General features: G+C 34.8%; 1 protein-coding gene across 1 annotated transcript; it reads left to right on the forward strand.

Moving 5' to 3' along the window:
• The first annotated feature begins 3,005 nt into the window (after positions 1 to 3,005).
• On the forward strand, positions 3,006 to 12,778 carry LOC123564643 (protein unc-93 homolog A-like). The gene is made up of 7 exons (XM_053537306.1): positions 3,006 to 3,810; positions 4,474 to 4,614; positions 7,106 to 7,263; positions 8,434 to 8,664; positions 9,834 to 9,969; positions 10,417 to 10,548; positions 10,804 to 12,778. Exons 1-7 carry the CDS (start codon positions 3,384 to 3,386, stop codon positions 11,022 to 11,024), a joined length of 1,446 nt encoding a protein of 481 aa, XP_053393281.1. The 5' UTR covers positions 3,006 to 3,383; the 3' UTR covers positions 11,025 to 12,778.
• Positions 12,779 to 13,233: the final 455 nt, after the last annotated feature.

Below are 13,233 nucleotides of genomic sequence, written 5' to 3' on the forward strand. Positions count from 1 at the left end.
AGAGACATTGGAGGCAACTATGTGTTCTAGTGTTTTACACAGTATACAAGTTAGTGCTATAGGCCGATGATTTGCCGGGTCACTGGGGTCCCCCTTCTTGAATAGCGGGCAAACAAAAGCCCTTGTCCAGTCTGCTGGAACAGTGCCTAAGGAAATAGATTTTTGGAATATTACCACCAGAACATCAACAATTTCACCCCAAAGTTCCTTGAAGACAACTGGACAAATACGGTCTGGTCCTGCAGCTTGGTCTGGCTTTAGGTTAGCTAGTAATTTGAGAACACCCATTCTGTCGATGGAAATTTCAGACATTATCGGATATTGGCAATGTTTAGAAGGATATAGGCTTCTAAGTTTTTGAAGGCAAATTTACTGCGTAAATTCGGCTAAGGCTTCGAAGTTTTTGAAGGCAAATTTACTGCGTCAAATTCGGCTACGAACATAACTTTATAAGTGCGAAAATAAGCTATTAATTATATGTTTTTCTCCAATTTTAACTTTAATATTTATAGCACTATAAAATTCATTGTTACTTTGTATTTTTCACAAGTATTTTTTATACACTAATCTGTTATATTCAGAGGGGTTTCTTATATGCTATTTTTAGCAATTTTGCATCCTGGAACAAACCGTGGTTTGTGTCTATTTTTGAAATAATGGCGATATACTGTTTGCAGTGGAAAACTTTTGTCAGCACTTGTTAGAAAGCTATTTGACAATTTATCTGCAATTTCATTGATTTTACATTGGTCGACCTGGCCCTGTTTGCCTAATTCATTTAATAATGAGTTTATTTCCTGTATTTCTACGTTTACAACAAAGTCCTCAGATTTCTGTTGTTTCCATTTTGGCCTACTATCCCATTGAACATTATTTGGTTCCCTACTTATTCTTTTTAAACTCAGAAATTTGAAAAATACAAGTATCCTGGCATTTTTCTGTCTTGTGAGACTCTTTTAATAGGTATTTTTAAAATCTCCATTTGCGCTTTTTGGTCTATGAAACTTACAGTTTCATAATCTAAATCAAAATAGTCCGATAAAAAGTAGTCGTTTCCATATAATCAGGAAGGACTGCAGTTTGGGCATTAAAATCTCCAGAAACATAGACATAATATTTATTATTCAAACTCATTACAAACTGATGCAATTTCAGACTCTAAAATATCAAATTCATCTTCATTATAAAACCTGGAACATAAAGGTGGTACATATACAATTCCTAATATTATTATCTTGATTTAGATTTGCTATAGCTTTATCAATTTTGAGCCGCAAAATATACTCTGACTGACCCTTAATTAATGTTTTTTTTTCAATTTCGGATTACAAAACTTTAATGTTACGAGAGGCTTTGTTTATTGTTTATATTTGGGAAAAGATCCATTTTCAGTTGGATTGTAGGTAAATATTTCCTCTTAAAGTTACCAGTTTCTTCACATACAATAACGGTCTTCTTCTTCTAGGGTGAAAACTTTAAGAAACAATGACTTTAGTGAAATTAGCACTGAGAACATTTTGTCGTGTCAGTGCAGAATTATTTTATCTGCTTCTTTTTCGATAGCCTAGTGGTAGAGCGACCGCGTCGTGTGGGGATACCGTGGTTTTGCTCTTTGGCCGTATGACTGGTCAGTCCGGTGTCAGTATAATGTTACTGGTTGAGATATCACTTATCACGTGTCCATGGCATGATATTACAACGCGGTAGCACAACAAATTTTGGCATTGTGCTCAATGCTACAAAAAATCTTGAAAATGACGCTAAACCTCAACACCACACACAAAACAGACCAAGCTACAGTTGAATGATGCTTTTATCTCATACCTTCATATACTTAAGAAATAATTTATAGCAAAACAGTGTTTTAACAATTATTTATACACAATGGGCGGTTATCACTGTGACAAAAGTAACTTTATGAAACTTAATCTAAACTGAAATACCGGAGGAACAGAAAATGACATGCTACAATGTTCTTGGTTGCGTTTTTCATTAAAGTTCTATATAACAGGTACTTAAACCAACTTGCACATATATTGCCAGCTTTCATAGCCAAATCGCTGGCTTATCGATGAAATTGTCTCCCTTGAAAATACGCTATCGGCGTTATCGACTTCCCGATCCGATTGATTTTGCTACAATAGAGATATATAGGAAATGATTTTTTAAATTGTAATAACTAATTTATCTTTTATGCCACATAATTTATCCACATATGAGCACAAACTTTCATGATGTAAAAAGATTTGTGATTTAATAGCATCTTAATGCTCCCCTACTTCCCTAAATTGATACTATCACTCCCTATTCCCAAAATAGAAAACAGGAGGGAAAAATGACCATTTTTCAAATAGAAATTTCGTACTTTAATAATTTTAGTACAAAATTTATCCACATATGTGCACAAACTACAACGTATGAAGATTTTAATGGTGGTTTTAAAAATGAAATTTATCATGCTCTTAATACTTCCCTGATCAATTTAAATCAGTCATGTTTTAGCAAAACAACTTTTCTGCATTTAGTGGGTTTGTGAAACGCGTATTACATAGCTAGATGTATTACATGTATTACTATACTGATATGATTGTGTTTAATCTTGTTTGTCTTTTTTTCTGTTTTTTTTTCTTAAACTTCTTATTTTTTAATGAATTATTTAATTTCTTTATTTTTTGCTGTGTTTAATCGTTAAAGGGACAAGTACAGGTGCAACGAATTACCGATTTATTACTGAGAAAAAGAAACTTATCATGCATTCGGAAAACTGAGAAAATAACGCGACAAATTGAAAGAATGGGCTAATACGATATCGATTCGGAAAATTGCGAGTAACAAAAGTAAATTGTATTTCACCACTGATTAATATCCAAGTTCATACTTTGCGTGGTGCAGTTTATGCAGCGAAACTGATAAGGCAGATATGCGTTTTGACCTCCCATGGACGACGGAGAAGATACCTGCGATATTTATATATATAATACGAAACGTGACACAGAATACTTCAGAATAATCTGGTAGTAGGATATTCTAGCTGTTATGTACTTGCATAAAATAACATTATTATTTATCAGTTAGGTATTTACGTTCTAAGTAAACTACTTCGATTCTATTATACATCAGTATATAGGTGTAGTTCAGAAGTCGTAAAATGATGGATCATATTAATGAGTTTAAGTATTGATATGTTTAACAAACATTTTAAGACAGTAAGCGGACGTCCTTCAAAAACAACTTGTCAAGTGTTCTGTTAAAGCTATCTTATTTTACAATTGAAGTGAAAGTAACTTAACAACAAAGTGAACATTTAGGTGAAGATAAAACAACTGTTTTAACGTTTTTAAGTTCAAGTGCTGAGTGAAAAAAAAAACAAAAAAAAAACAAAAATGGAAGCGTCTGAGTGCAACAAGGAGGATGCACTCGATTTGAAAGAGAAGAAAAGCGCAGATTTACGCGATGAAAGTGGAAATGAAATCCACGGCGTGGAATTACCAAAGAAACCCCGCATGTCAAAGAAAATGATTATGAAAAATTTGCTGGTTATCAGTATCGCTTTCTTACTTCTCTTTACGGCATTCCAGTCTCTACAAAACCTTCAAAGCAGTTTGAATAAAGAAGAAGGTCTTGGCACTGTAAGCTTGTCTGTGATTTACGCGTTTGGAATTGTGGCGGGGCTCTTCTTACCTCCCTTGGTGATCAATATTGTAGGATGTAAATGGACACTGGCGGCCAGCATGTTCTGTTACGTTGTGTTTATTGCAGCCAATCTGTATGCAGTATGGGGAACAATGATACCAGCTTCTATAATCATAGGTAAGTTTTAAAGACATACGAGCCAAACATAAAGAAAGCGTTTCCAAAAATGTGTAAGTTATTATTGAAATCAAAGACACCATTCTTGCAGCTGAAAACATCAGAGGAAATTGTACGAGAATTTCCCATTGACGTTCGAAGCATTATTCAAATAATTCAGGTTTACGTAAATGTACATTACCTATTAAACATTTCTTTAAGTGCGAACACAAATTGTTCAAAGATAATTTATGAGGCATTGACGGTTGTATAAGCTTCAGCGAAATACAGTTTCATCTATTGCAGTATACACATGTATACTAAAAAAATCATTTGTGAACATTGATTTAATTGAGTCTTAGTTACATACAATTTAAACAGACCCATTTCGTGGGAAAAGATTGTATACACTACAGTTACCCCATTTCCTAAAATATTATGATAAACAGAGACAAGGGCTGTGGTCTAACTAACAAGTGGTTAGTTGTGGCGAGTATTTCATTGGCAGGTTTAATTTTTAGACCATGTTGTCAATAATGAACAAGTAGTCCTCTATTTCATACAAAACATTCAGAGTAATGTAAATACTCTGGTATCTGATATATTTTCGAACAAAGCAGATACCCTCATAATTCCATACTGTTTCCGATAGTTAACTATAAATGATCTGTTTTAACTTTTAAGGTACCGGAGCTGCAACACTGTGGGCTGCCAAGTGTACATACCTCACTAACATTGGTGCCTGGTATGCTGAAATGACCAATTCATCTAGAGACGGAACCATTAGTGTTTTCTTTGGAGTGTTCTTTATGATATTTCAAACGAGTAAGAAATGAAATATTTTTATTTTTATCTGTACATGGTCATTACTGACTTTTTTTTGCTGTGTGTCCGTCGTCCTTCCACAATTTTCTTCAAACTAACTTCTTTCTCGTGAACCGCTTGATGCAGTTTCACCAAATTTTGGCAGAGATACCCTGGCATTAAGCTCTCTTAAATTTGTCCACATAATTCCGATTGACTGTAGAACAACTTAAAGTCGAAACTGTCTAAAAGCTTACGACCCAGAGCTTAGATTTTGGTATGTATCATTGTCTAGTGGTCCTCTACAAAATTAATTCAAATCATGCACAGGAGTCAAAATGTTCCCCGCCTTGGGGTTCCCTTGATAAAAAATCTTCTTGTTAAAACCTCAACGCCTTGAGTTTAGATATTTAGCAGGTAGCATTGTTTGTTCCTGAGGTCAAAGTTAGCCCCACCATGGTGTTCATTTTCATAAACTTAAATAGGAAACACTTCAGAAACCTTCTTGTCAAAATCCGTAATGCTCTAAGCTTACATGTTTGGTATACATTGCATTGTGTAGTGGTCCGCCACCAAGTTTGTCCAAGTCATGACGTGGGGTCAAAATTGCCCCCTCCCCTTAGGTTCACTTCTTTTACACATACTTGCATAAGAAACACGTTAAACCTCAAACCCTAGAGCGTAGATATTTGACATGTAGCATGTATAGTGGTCCGCTACCCATATGTTTTTTTAAATCATGCATCTGAGGCAGAAACTGGCCCCTCCCAGGTGTAACTTTTTATATCAGAAAAACTTTGAAATCTTCTTGTCTAAATCTGCAAAACCCAGAGCTTAGATATTTGAAATGTAGCATCGTCCTGTTTGAAGTTAATTCAAATTATGCCCCTGGAGTCAAAATTGACTCTGCCCGTGGGAGTTACGTTTTACATGTATAGACCTTTATCAGGAAAACTAAATCTAAATCTAAGAGTATGGAGCTTAGATTATTGGCATGTTACACTGTTTAGAGGTCCTCTACCAACTTAAATTAACCCTGCCCTGAAGTTAACTTATTTTACATTGACTAAAATAAAACTAAATTGAAAAATACTCTAATCTAAAACCATAATGGCCTGAGCCTAGATATCTAGTAATTCTATTCAAAATTTGTTGAAATCATGCCTTTGGTGTCAATCTTTAGACACACAACTTTTGCATGTTTATCTAAAGATGTCGGCTAATAGTATTTAAACACACAAGAAAACCTACTGTTTAATCATAAGCATTTTTGTTTACTAGGCAGGTCGCTCACAAACAAAATCAATGCGTGGTGTTTATAATGTTACTGATTACTACCTCAAATACAGTTTAGTTAGATATTGTGCGTTTTAATCGACCTGGCTGGGCAGGGTTTTGCGACGGTCCATTGCATTGTTGTGCAGGATATGTAGTATATTCGGCAATAGTAGCCATCTACTACCTGTGACCAAAGTAGCGTTGAATTTTAGTCGTTGGTTCGTTGGTTGGTAGACGGAATTTAACAATTATATTGCTCTACCTATTTTGCTCGTTTTTTTTGAGATTACCATTAAAGGGGAATATTCAACATTTGACAATATATATATTTAGAAAGAATTTAATGAATATTAAAAACTGGTGAAAAAATTTTGAAAATCGGACAACAAACAAAAATATATGGCTATTTAAATATTATCAATTAATAAAACGGCAGCTATTATGGGCACAGTGAAGTCATCGTTCTTTCCTTATATGGGCATTACCAAATATTATATTTATGGCAAAACTATGTTTAATACAATTAAACATTGAGCTTAAAGTTAAGGTATACACATTTACACACAAATTAAGGTTCATATTATATTATGGCCCATAAAATCTGTTTCTCTTAGTTGTTATTCACTGATTTTCCATATATGGTAATGCCCATATGAGGAAAGAATGATGATGTCACTGTGCCCAAAATGGCTGCCGTTTAAGTACATAGATGGTATTCAAATGGCTATATCTTTTTTGTTTTTAGTCCGATTTTGATACTTTTTTCGTTAGTGTTAATGTTTCACCTAGTTCTTTCGCCAAATGTTGCATATTCCCCTTTAATTGCATAAGTCAGAGATTAACTCCGCACATACTTTTCAGCTTTGATTGCGTAAAATTATCAACGTTCACCTTTCATATATCATATGGTAAAACCACTAGTTGAACATTTGAGTCAAGTGAGCGATATAGGGCCATCATGGCCGCCTTGTTTCAAGAAACTGGGATCTCAATGAGTAACAATCGTGGATTCAGGCAAGGCGATGTAAAATAGAAAAGCAGTACATGGATTGAGATTTGAGGATTTGATTCAAATGGCCACATAAATATATGGAAGTAAATAAATTTTCTGTTGGAATGTGTTTCGTTCAGTGATTGTGTTTCTTTTAATATTATCAAATTTTAGAAGAAGTTATGATAAGAATAATGATTTTTGAATAGTAAGGATCATGATACATTTTGATTTTTACCAAAGGTCAGGTCTGGGGAAACCTAATTTCATCAACAGTATTCAGTCAAAAGATTCCAGAGAACTTGAATATTTCTGACGATGTGCTTGAGAAATGTGGTGCCGCGTACTGTCCGTCTGACTATCAAAACAACACTAATCTAGACAGACCCGATATGACGAAGGTTGGAGAATTTAACATTACATTATTCATTTGTTTTGATGATAATGGTGCTTTGTAAGACGCACCGCAAACTAGTAACCTACTTTTCCCTCACATGAACTTCATGAATATTATTCAGATAGTATTAGTATAACACAGCTATACTATAAGAGGACAGTTGATGACTTAAAGGTGTTAATCAGGATTTGGTCAACCGATGGATTTGTTCAAAACTTTAACAATTGTTCATTTACACTTACTTGTGTTCACTTAGGCCTTAAACACGTAAATTTTTCACTGGAAGTATTTTTAAAATTTGATTGTCCTATCCTGCTTTTCCAACCAAGATAGCGTTATTTTAGCATATGTATAAATTTAATAAACATATTTCGCCTTATAAATAATATGAATATATGCACTATTATATTAAATTTATCTAAGATTTGCATTGAAAAGGATGCATTTTTGCATTAGAAATGCAAGTTTATATTATTATTATTACCTTCCTTTGCCTATCTCGGTTGTACAGCCAAAATAGATTGCAAATGGATTAATTCCAAAGCTACATGCTATTTTAAGCTTGTCTTTTGTTTCAGGTAGTTGAAATATCCCGATATTTATCAAATGCAAATATAAAACTAGAAATATATTGAAATCGAAAGAAACAGTCTACTTGAAATACTTTTGTATTAAACGGAGGTTATTGTAAAATTTCATAAAATGTTATAAAATATATATTTCGAGCAGGGATCTTACTATATGTAATGTGTCTTTTTTGCTTAAATAAATATCTAACACAACATATGAAAACTGAAAAATTTCATAAAATGTTGTTGAATTAGATTTACCGCCTTTAAATACAACATATGTGTTCATACAGTGTTGTACAAGTAACATTCAGTGATACACGAAGACAGTGCAATTCCATGAAAATCGGCATATGACCCCCCGGTTAAAATTATGTACTACAATTAAACCTAGATTGATTGTAGAACCCTGTGACATTATGGTGTTTTCCGAAGAAGTCAATTTTTGAAAAATACTCTAGATAATTTTGTAAGAGTCTAGTTTGTCAGAAAAAGAGGTCTTGCTACAAAAGTAACATTTGATATGTCAAAACATTTCCATTTTGAATATTGACGAACCATTCCTGTAAGTATGATTTTCACTGCACATTTCTTTCCTTTTTCAGATTTATACTGTTTGTGGTATATATCTTGGCTGTGCGTGTTTAGGCATTGTAACAATTGCCATTTTCCTAGATAAGATAGATCATGAGACAGACGGTAGTCAAATGAGCACCAAACAGCTTCTGGGGGCAATAGCTCGACACTTTTACAATTCCAAGTATCAAAAGCTATTAATACCACTGACCATGTACAGCGGAATTGAATCAGCTTTCATTGCAGGTGACTATACAAGGGTATGTTAAAATATTATAACATCCAATTGTTTTCAGGACATACTTATATTTGGCTGGTTTTACACAGTTAGCCAAAAGAAGAAAAATTAGTTTAAAAATTTACTCCCTAATGACCAGAAATGTCTACCGCGTGTCACTGAGAATATATGTATATATTTGGTTTTATTGTCTATATAAAGCTTATATAAAAAGAGTTCCATCCTGTTTCGCTAGACCCTCAATGGAACGCATTGAGTATATGCGCATATGGTTAAGATTTGCTTTTCATATATTTGTACACGAGCATTTTTGTAACGTGTAGGTAATGGATGCATAATTTGTTCGCTAAAATGTAAGCAGGTTGTCACAAAAGCTGCAAGTGGGGACATTCGTGCCGAGTGGTTAAAATCGTTGACTTCGAATCACTGTCTTTTCGAAACCTCCCCTGAGGTGTAAAATTCTTTCATGTGAGGAAGCCACATAGCTGGCTTTATCATGGAAGGTCGGTCGTTCTACGAAAGTGCCCACTCTATGAAATAATGTCCGGGTGGGCACCTGGGGTCTTTCTCAACCGCAAAAAACCTGGAAAGTGGCCAAATGACATATAGTTGTGTTGGTGTGACGTAAACACAACAAAAAAAACAAACAAAATCAAGACTAGTTCTTATCAGAGGTAATTAGTAACAGCAGGGTCTTGAATTTACCAATCACTGCAAGCTTGTTGACAATATGATGCAGAAATAATGTATCGTCCGTCTAGTTTACTTTTGACTTTGTGCATAGCAGGATGTTCTTGGTGACATCTTTGTATATAATTTTACAACCTTCGCTACTTTGATCTCCTCCCAGTTTAATTTCTTCTCCGTTACCCCGGTATATTTTTAAGGACACTGATGAAAGTATGTATGTACGTTAAACATATTCTTAGCATTTTAATGAAATAATTAATTGTCCTAGACTTAATTAGAAGTTTTAGATTTTGACCGGATATGCTGCGAAACTGAATATGTACCTCAGTTTGTTTATTCAGCTTACATTCTCATGCATATGCGTCTTTATTTATGTTAAGTTTTTGGTCTTTTTATGTAAGTTTCAAATATACATGTTACGGTATTATTGTGCTTACCGTTTCGTGGAATATTGCTAGCAGCATGTCATCATCTGATTTTGTATATCTTATCAAATTTTAGTCATTCATCAGTTGTTCTATGGGAGTATGGAACGTTGGGTATGTCATGATTGCATATGGTGTGGCTGACGCAGCTTGCTCGTTGATCATAGGGAGGCTGGTAAAATACACTGGATTCCTTCCCTGGTTTATCTTAAGTATGCTATTTTTATTGCGTTCAGATATCGTTGACCCGGTCTCTTAGAAATACATGCGAAATGTTGCATTTCCGAAGTCTTGCTTTTTTGCAGGACCATATTTTCCATTTGTCTACTTTTATTTTAGACTATTTGAATTTGTTCTGCAAACTAGTTATATTTGATACTTTTGGTTACTATAAATATTCAGCTGTAAATTTTTAAAATACTTTAATAAAATAAAAAAAATAAGGATCATTTGGAAGCGTAGAAAGGAACCAAGCAAACAGTAGCAAACTCGGTCCGACTGTCTGTTCATATAAGCCGTAATTAAATGTGCAACACCCATCAGGCCCCCTAGCACTGTGTCAGATGGAGCTCTTTTATTTAGAAACATTGAATCAAACTTCCCGAACTTAAAATTACCTCATTATATTCAAAGAAGTACGTTTGTTTGTATTTTTCCAGCGTTTATACTACATGGAGGGACACTGATAACTTTGTTGGTGTGGAAGCCGAATCCTGATTATCTCATTCTGTTCTATTTGTTTGCAATATTCTGGGGTATAGGAGATGCAGTCATACAGACGCTTGTAAATGGTAAAACTGAACATGTGCCTTGATCACTGAAAAACATTTCTTTTTGACAAAGCAACGTTAAAAGCAGCATTTCTTCTGGATAATTTAAAGATCAATTTTTAAAGCTTAAACAGTTGAGTATTATCCAACATAAGAGGTACCAGAAAGTATTGTCATTTTGTGGTGTCTAATTTTCTGTTTAACTCTTATTATAACTTAGAGTTTATTTTCTGTTGTCTACTTGCAACTGCAAGTTGTTCTAATTTTACCTTTCAGCCTTGTATGGTTATTTATTTACACACAAGCCCGAGTCAGCTTTTGCCAGCTATAGATTGTGTGAGTCAGCGGGATTTATCATAGCTTTTGGCTACAGCAGTTTTATATGTACAGACATCAAGATCTACGTGTGTCTGATTTTTGTTACTGTAGGAACTTTGTTGTATTGTGTGGTAGAGGCGATGCAAAGGAAACAAACAAAATACAAAGTGGATATCTGAATCAGTGATCAGTATATATTTTGAGGACTTGTATCCAATTTTATGACAAATATAAAACAAAATGTTTAAGGAAATAGTATCAGTTTTTTTCTGTCGTAAAAAGTGCAACATTCAGTATCACACAAAGCATCGTCATAGAATATTTTTTACAATGACTATATGTTATAAGTTTAGTATGCAAAAACGCCATTTTCACCTATCCATTTTTAAAGATGGTTAACCAGATTCTTTCCAGCTTTGACGGTGGAGGAAGACCCAAGGTGCCCCTCCGTGCATTCTTTCAACACGAGTGGGCACCTGGGTAGAACCACCGACCTTCCGTAAGCCCACTGGATGGCTTCCTCACATGAAGAATTCAACGCCCCGAGGGAAGCTCGAACCCACATCGATAAGGGGCAAGTGATTTGAAGTCAGCGACCTTAACCAGTTGACCTAGGAGTCCCCGTAGATTATTTTAGCAAGTGTGTAAATTTAATAAGCATACTTTCTCTAAGAAATCATATGAATATAAGAACTACTGTATTGTAATTGTCAAATGTTTACGTTTACAAATAAATACTGCCAATTTCAGAAAAGCTCGCCGAATGGGCGTTTACATCAAACGCAGGTAGTAAATGACGTAGCTGCCACTGTATTGATCGGTAAGAGAGTAATTTGATGACGCTTGTAGTTTGCTCCACCCAAACGTATATTTCTATCGGTAGCAGCAGTGGAAAGCAGCCTCGTAAAGTGTTAGTTACAAAAGTGAAATGTTACGGGAGTTTATTTCAGGATAATCCTGCATAATCATACATGTGCATGTACACATACGCAGCATAATATACACTTAAACTATTTACATTATAGATCTGAACTGTCCGAAGACCGACATTGATGTGTATAATTTTTATTTATAAGCAACTCTGGACGAAATACAACACAGCTGGTTTCATGTATTTATTTTGAATTGATGTATCTACAGTTCGATTACCAGGTCATACGTGTTTACACGCTTTCAAACCAAAATTTCTCTACTTACATTTAATGAACTTTCTAATGTTTTACTATGTTTTGTTTCAGCTTGTGCTCAAGTTCTTCTTAAAACTAGAAACGCTGAACTACGGAAGCAGGAGTTAAGGTTACAAAACGCAATCTTTAATGTTTACAAACATGATGTTTACAAAAACGAACTGTATATAGTCTTCGTATTATATCCAAGGATGTCAGTCATGGATTTTTTTTTTCAAACGTGGAAAATACCGCTTATTATCGATGTTGTCTTCCGCATTGAACTATAAGGTTCGTTTACCCATTTTGCTTTCAATTGTGAAAAAACAAACTCGGCAATATTTATTTAAAACTACATGCAGTATCTTGTCAAAATACAACTGAAAGTTTTGTCCCTAGAATCGTGAACGTCTGGTAATACCTAGTACATGTTTGTATAATGCCTTTCTTCTGTTTCAACCTTTAGCCTGATTGTGGCAAGTGCTTCTGTCTTTGCGACCAGTGCAGACCAATATCAGCATGCACGTCCGTGCAGTCTGATCATGGTCTGTACGCTTCGCCATTCAATCAGTATCTTTTTTGTAAGTACCCCTTTTAACAGTTAATGTTACTGTCCAAATTGAAAGATGAGATGGACAAATTCACTATAGAAATTTAGCAGGTTAAAGGTTTAGAGCGCAACTTGTTGCATTTCGTTCTTGTTACATAGAGAATAGAAACCTAAGATCATGCACTAGACTTTGTAATAAAAACTTTATTGTCCAGTTTACATGTCATGTTGATTGCTATTTTAGCGCGCCAATTCTGACTGATGTCACTCTATAGAACATGTTTCAGGTCACTTTTATATTATAGCACTAAAAAAACAAAGACAAATATCAAACAGGGAATGCCACGTACCAAAAACGCAGCCTCCCCAAAACGAAACCTACAGCACGCAGACGCGTACACCACAAACACACACATACACGCGCACACACACACAGCCAACACATTAGGACAAAACGAACAAACAAAGGAACACAGTGGGGCACCGCCTTGGAACGGTCAGTGGCAAAAACACCACTGGGGAGCTTAAACCGGTTTAAGGTGCGCACCCAACCTCACTCTTACCCCCACCATGTTCCAAAGACACGGGACAGTGTAAATAAAAGTTATCCCCTCCAGGTGAATCTCTAACACACGTAATGGAAACAAAAAGGCATGGCATGTAAAACACAAA

The sequence above is a fragment of the Mercenaria mercenaria genome, chromosome 2 (assembly GCF_021730395.1).
Source record: "Mercenaria mercenaria strain notata chromosome 2, MADL_Memer_1, whole genome shotgun sequence".
Taxonomy (NCBI): Eukaryota; Metazoa; Mollusca; class Bivalvia; order Venerida; family Veneridae; genus Mercenaria; species Mercenaria mercenaria.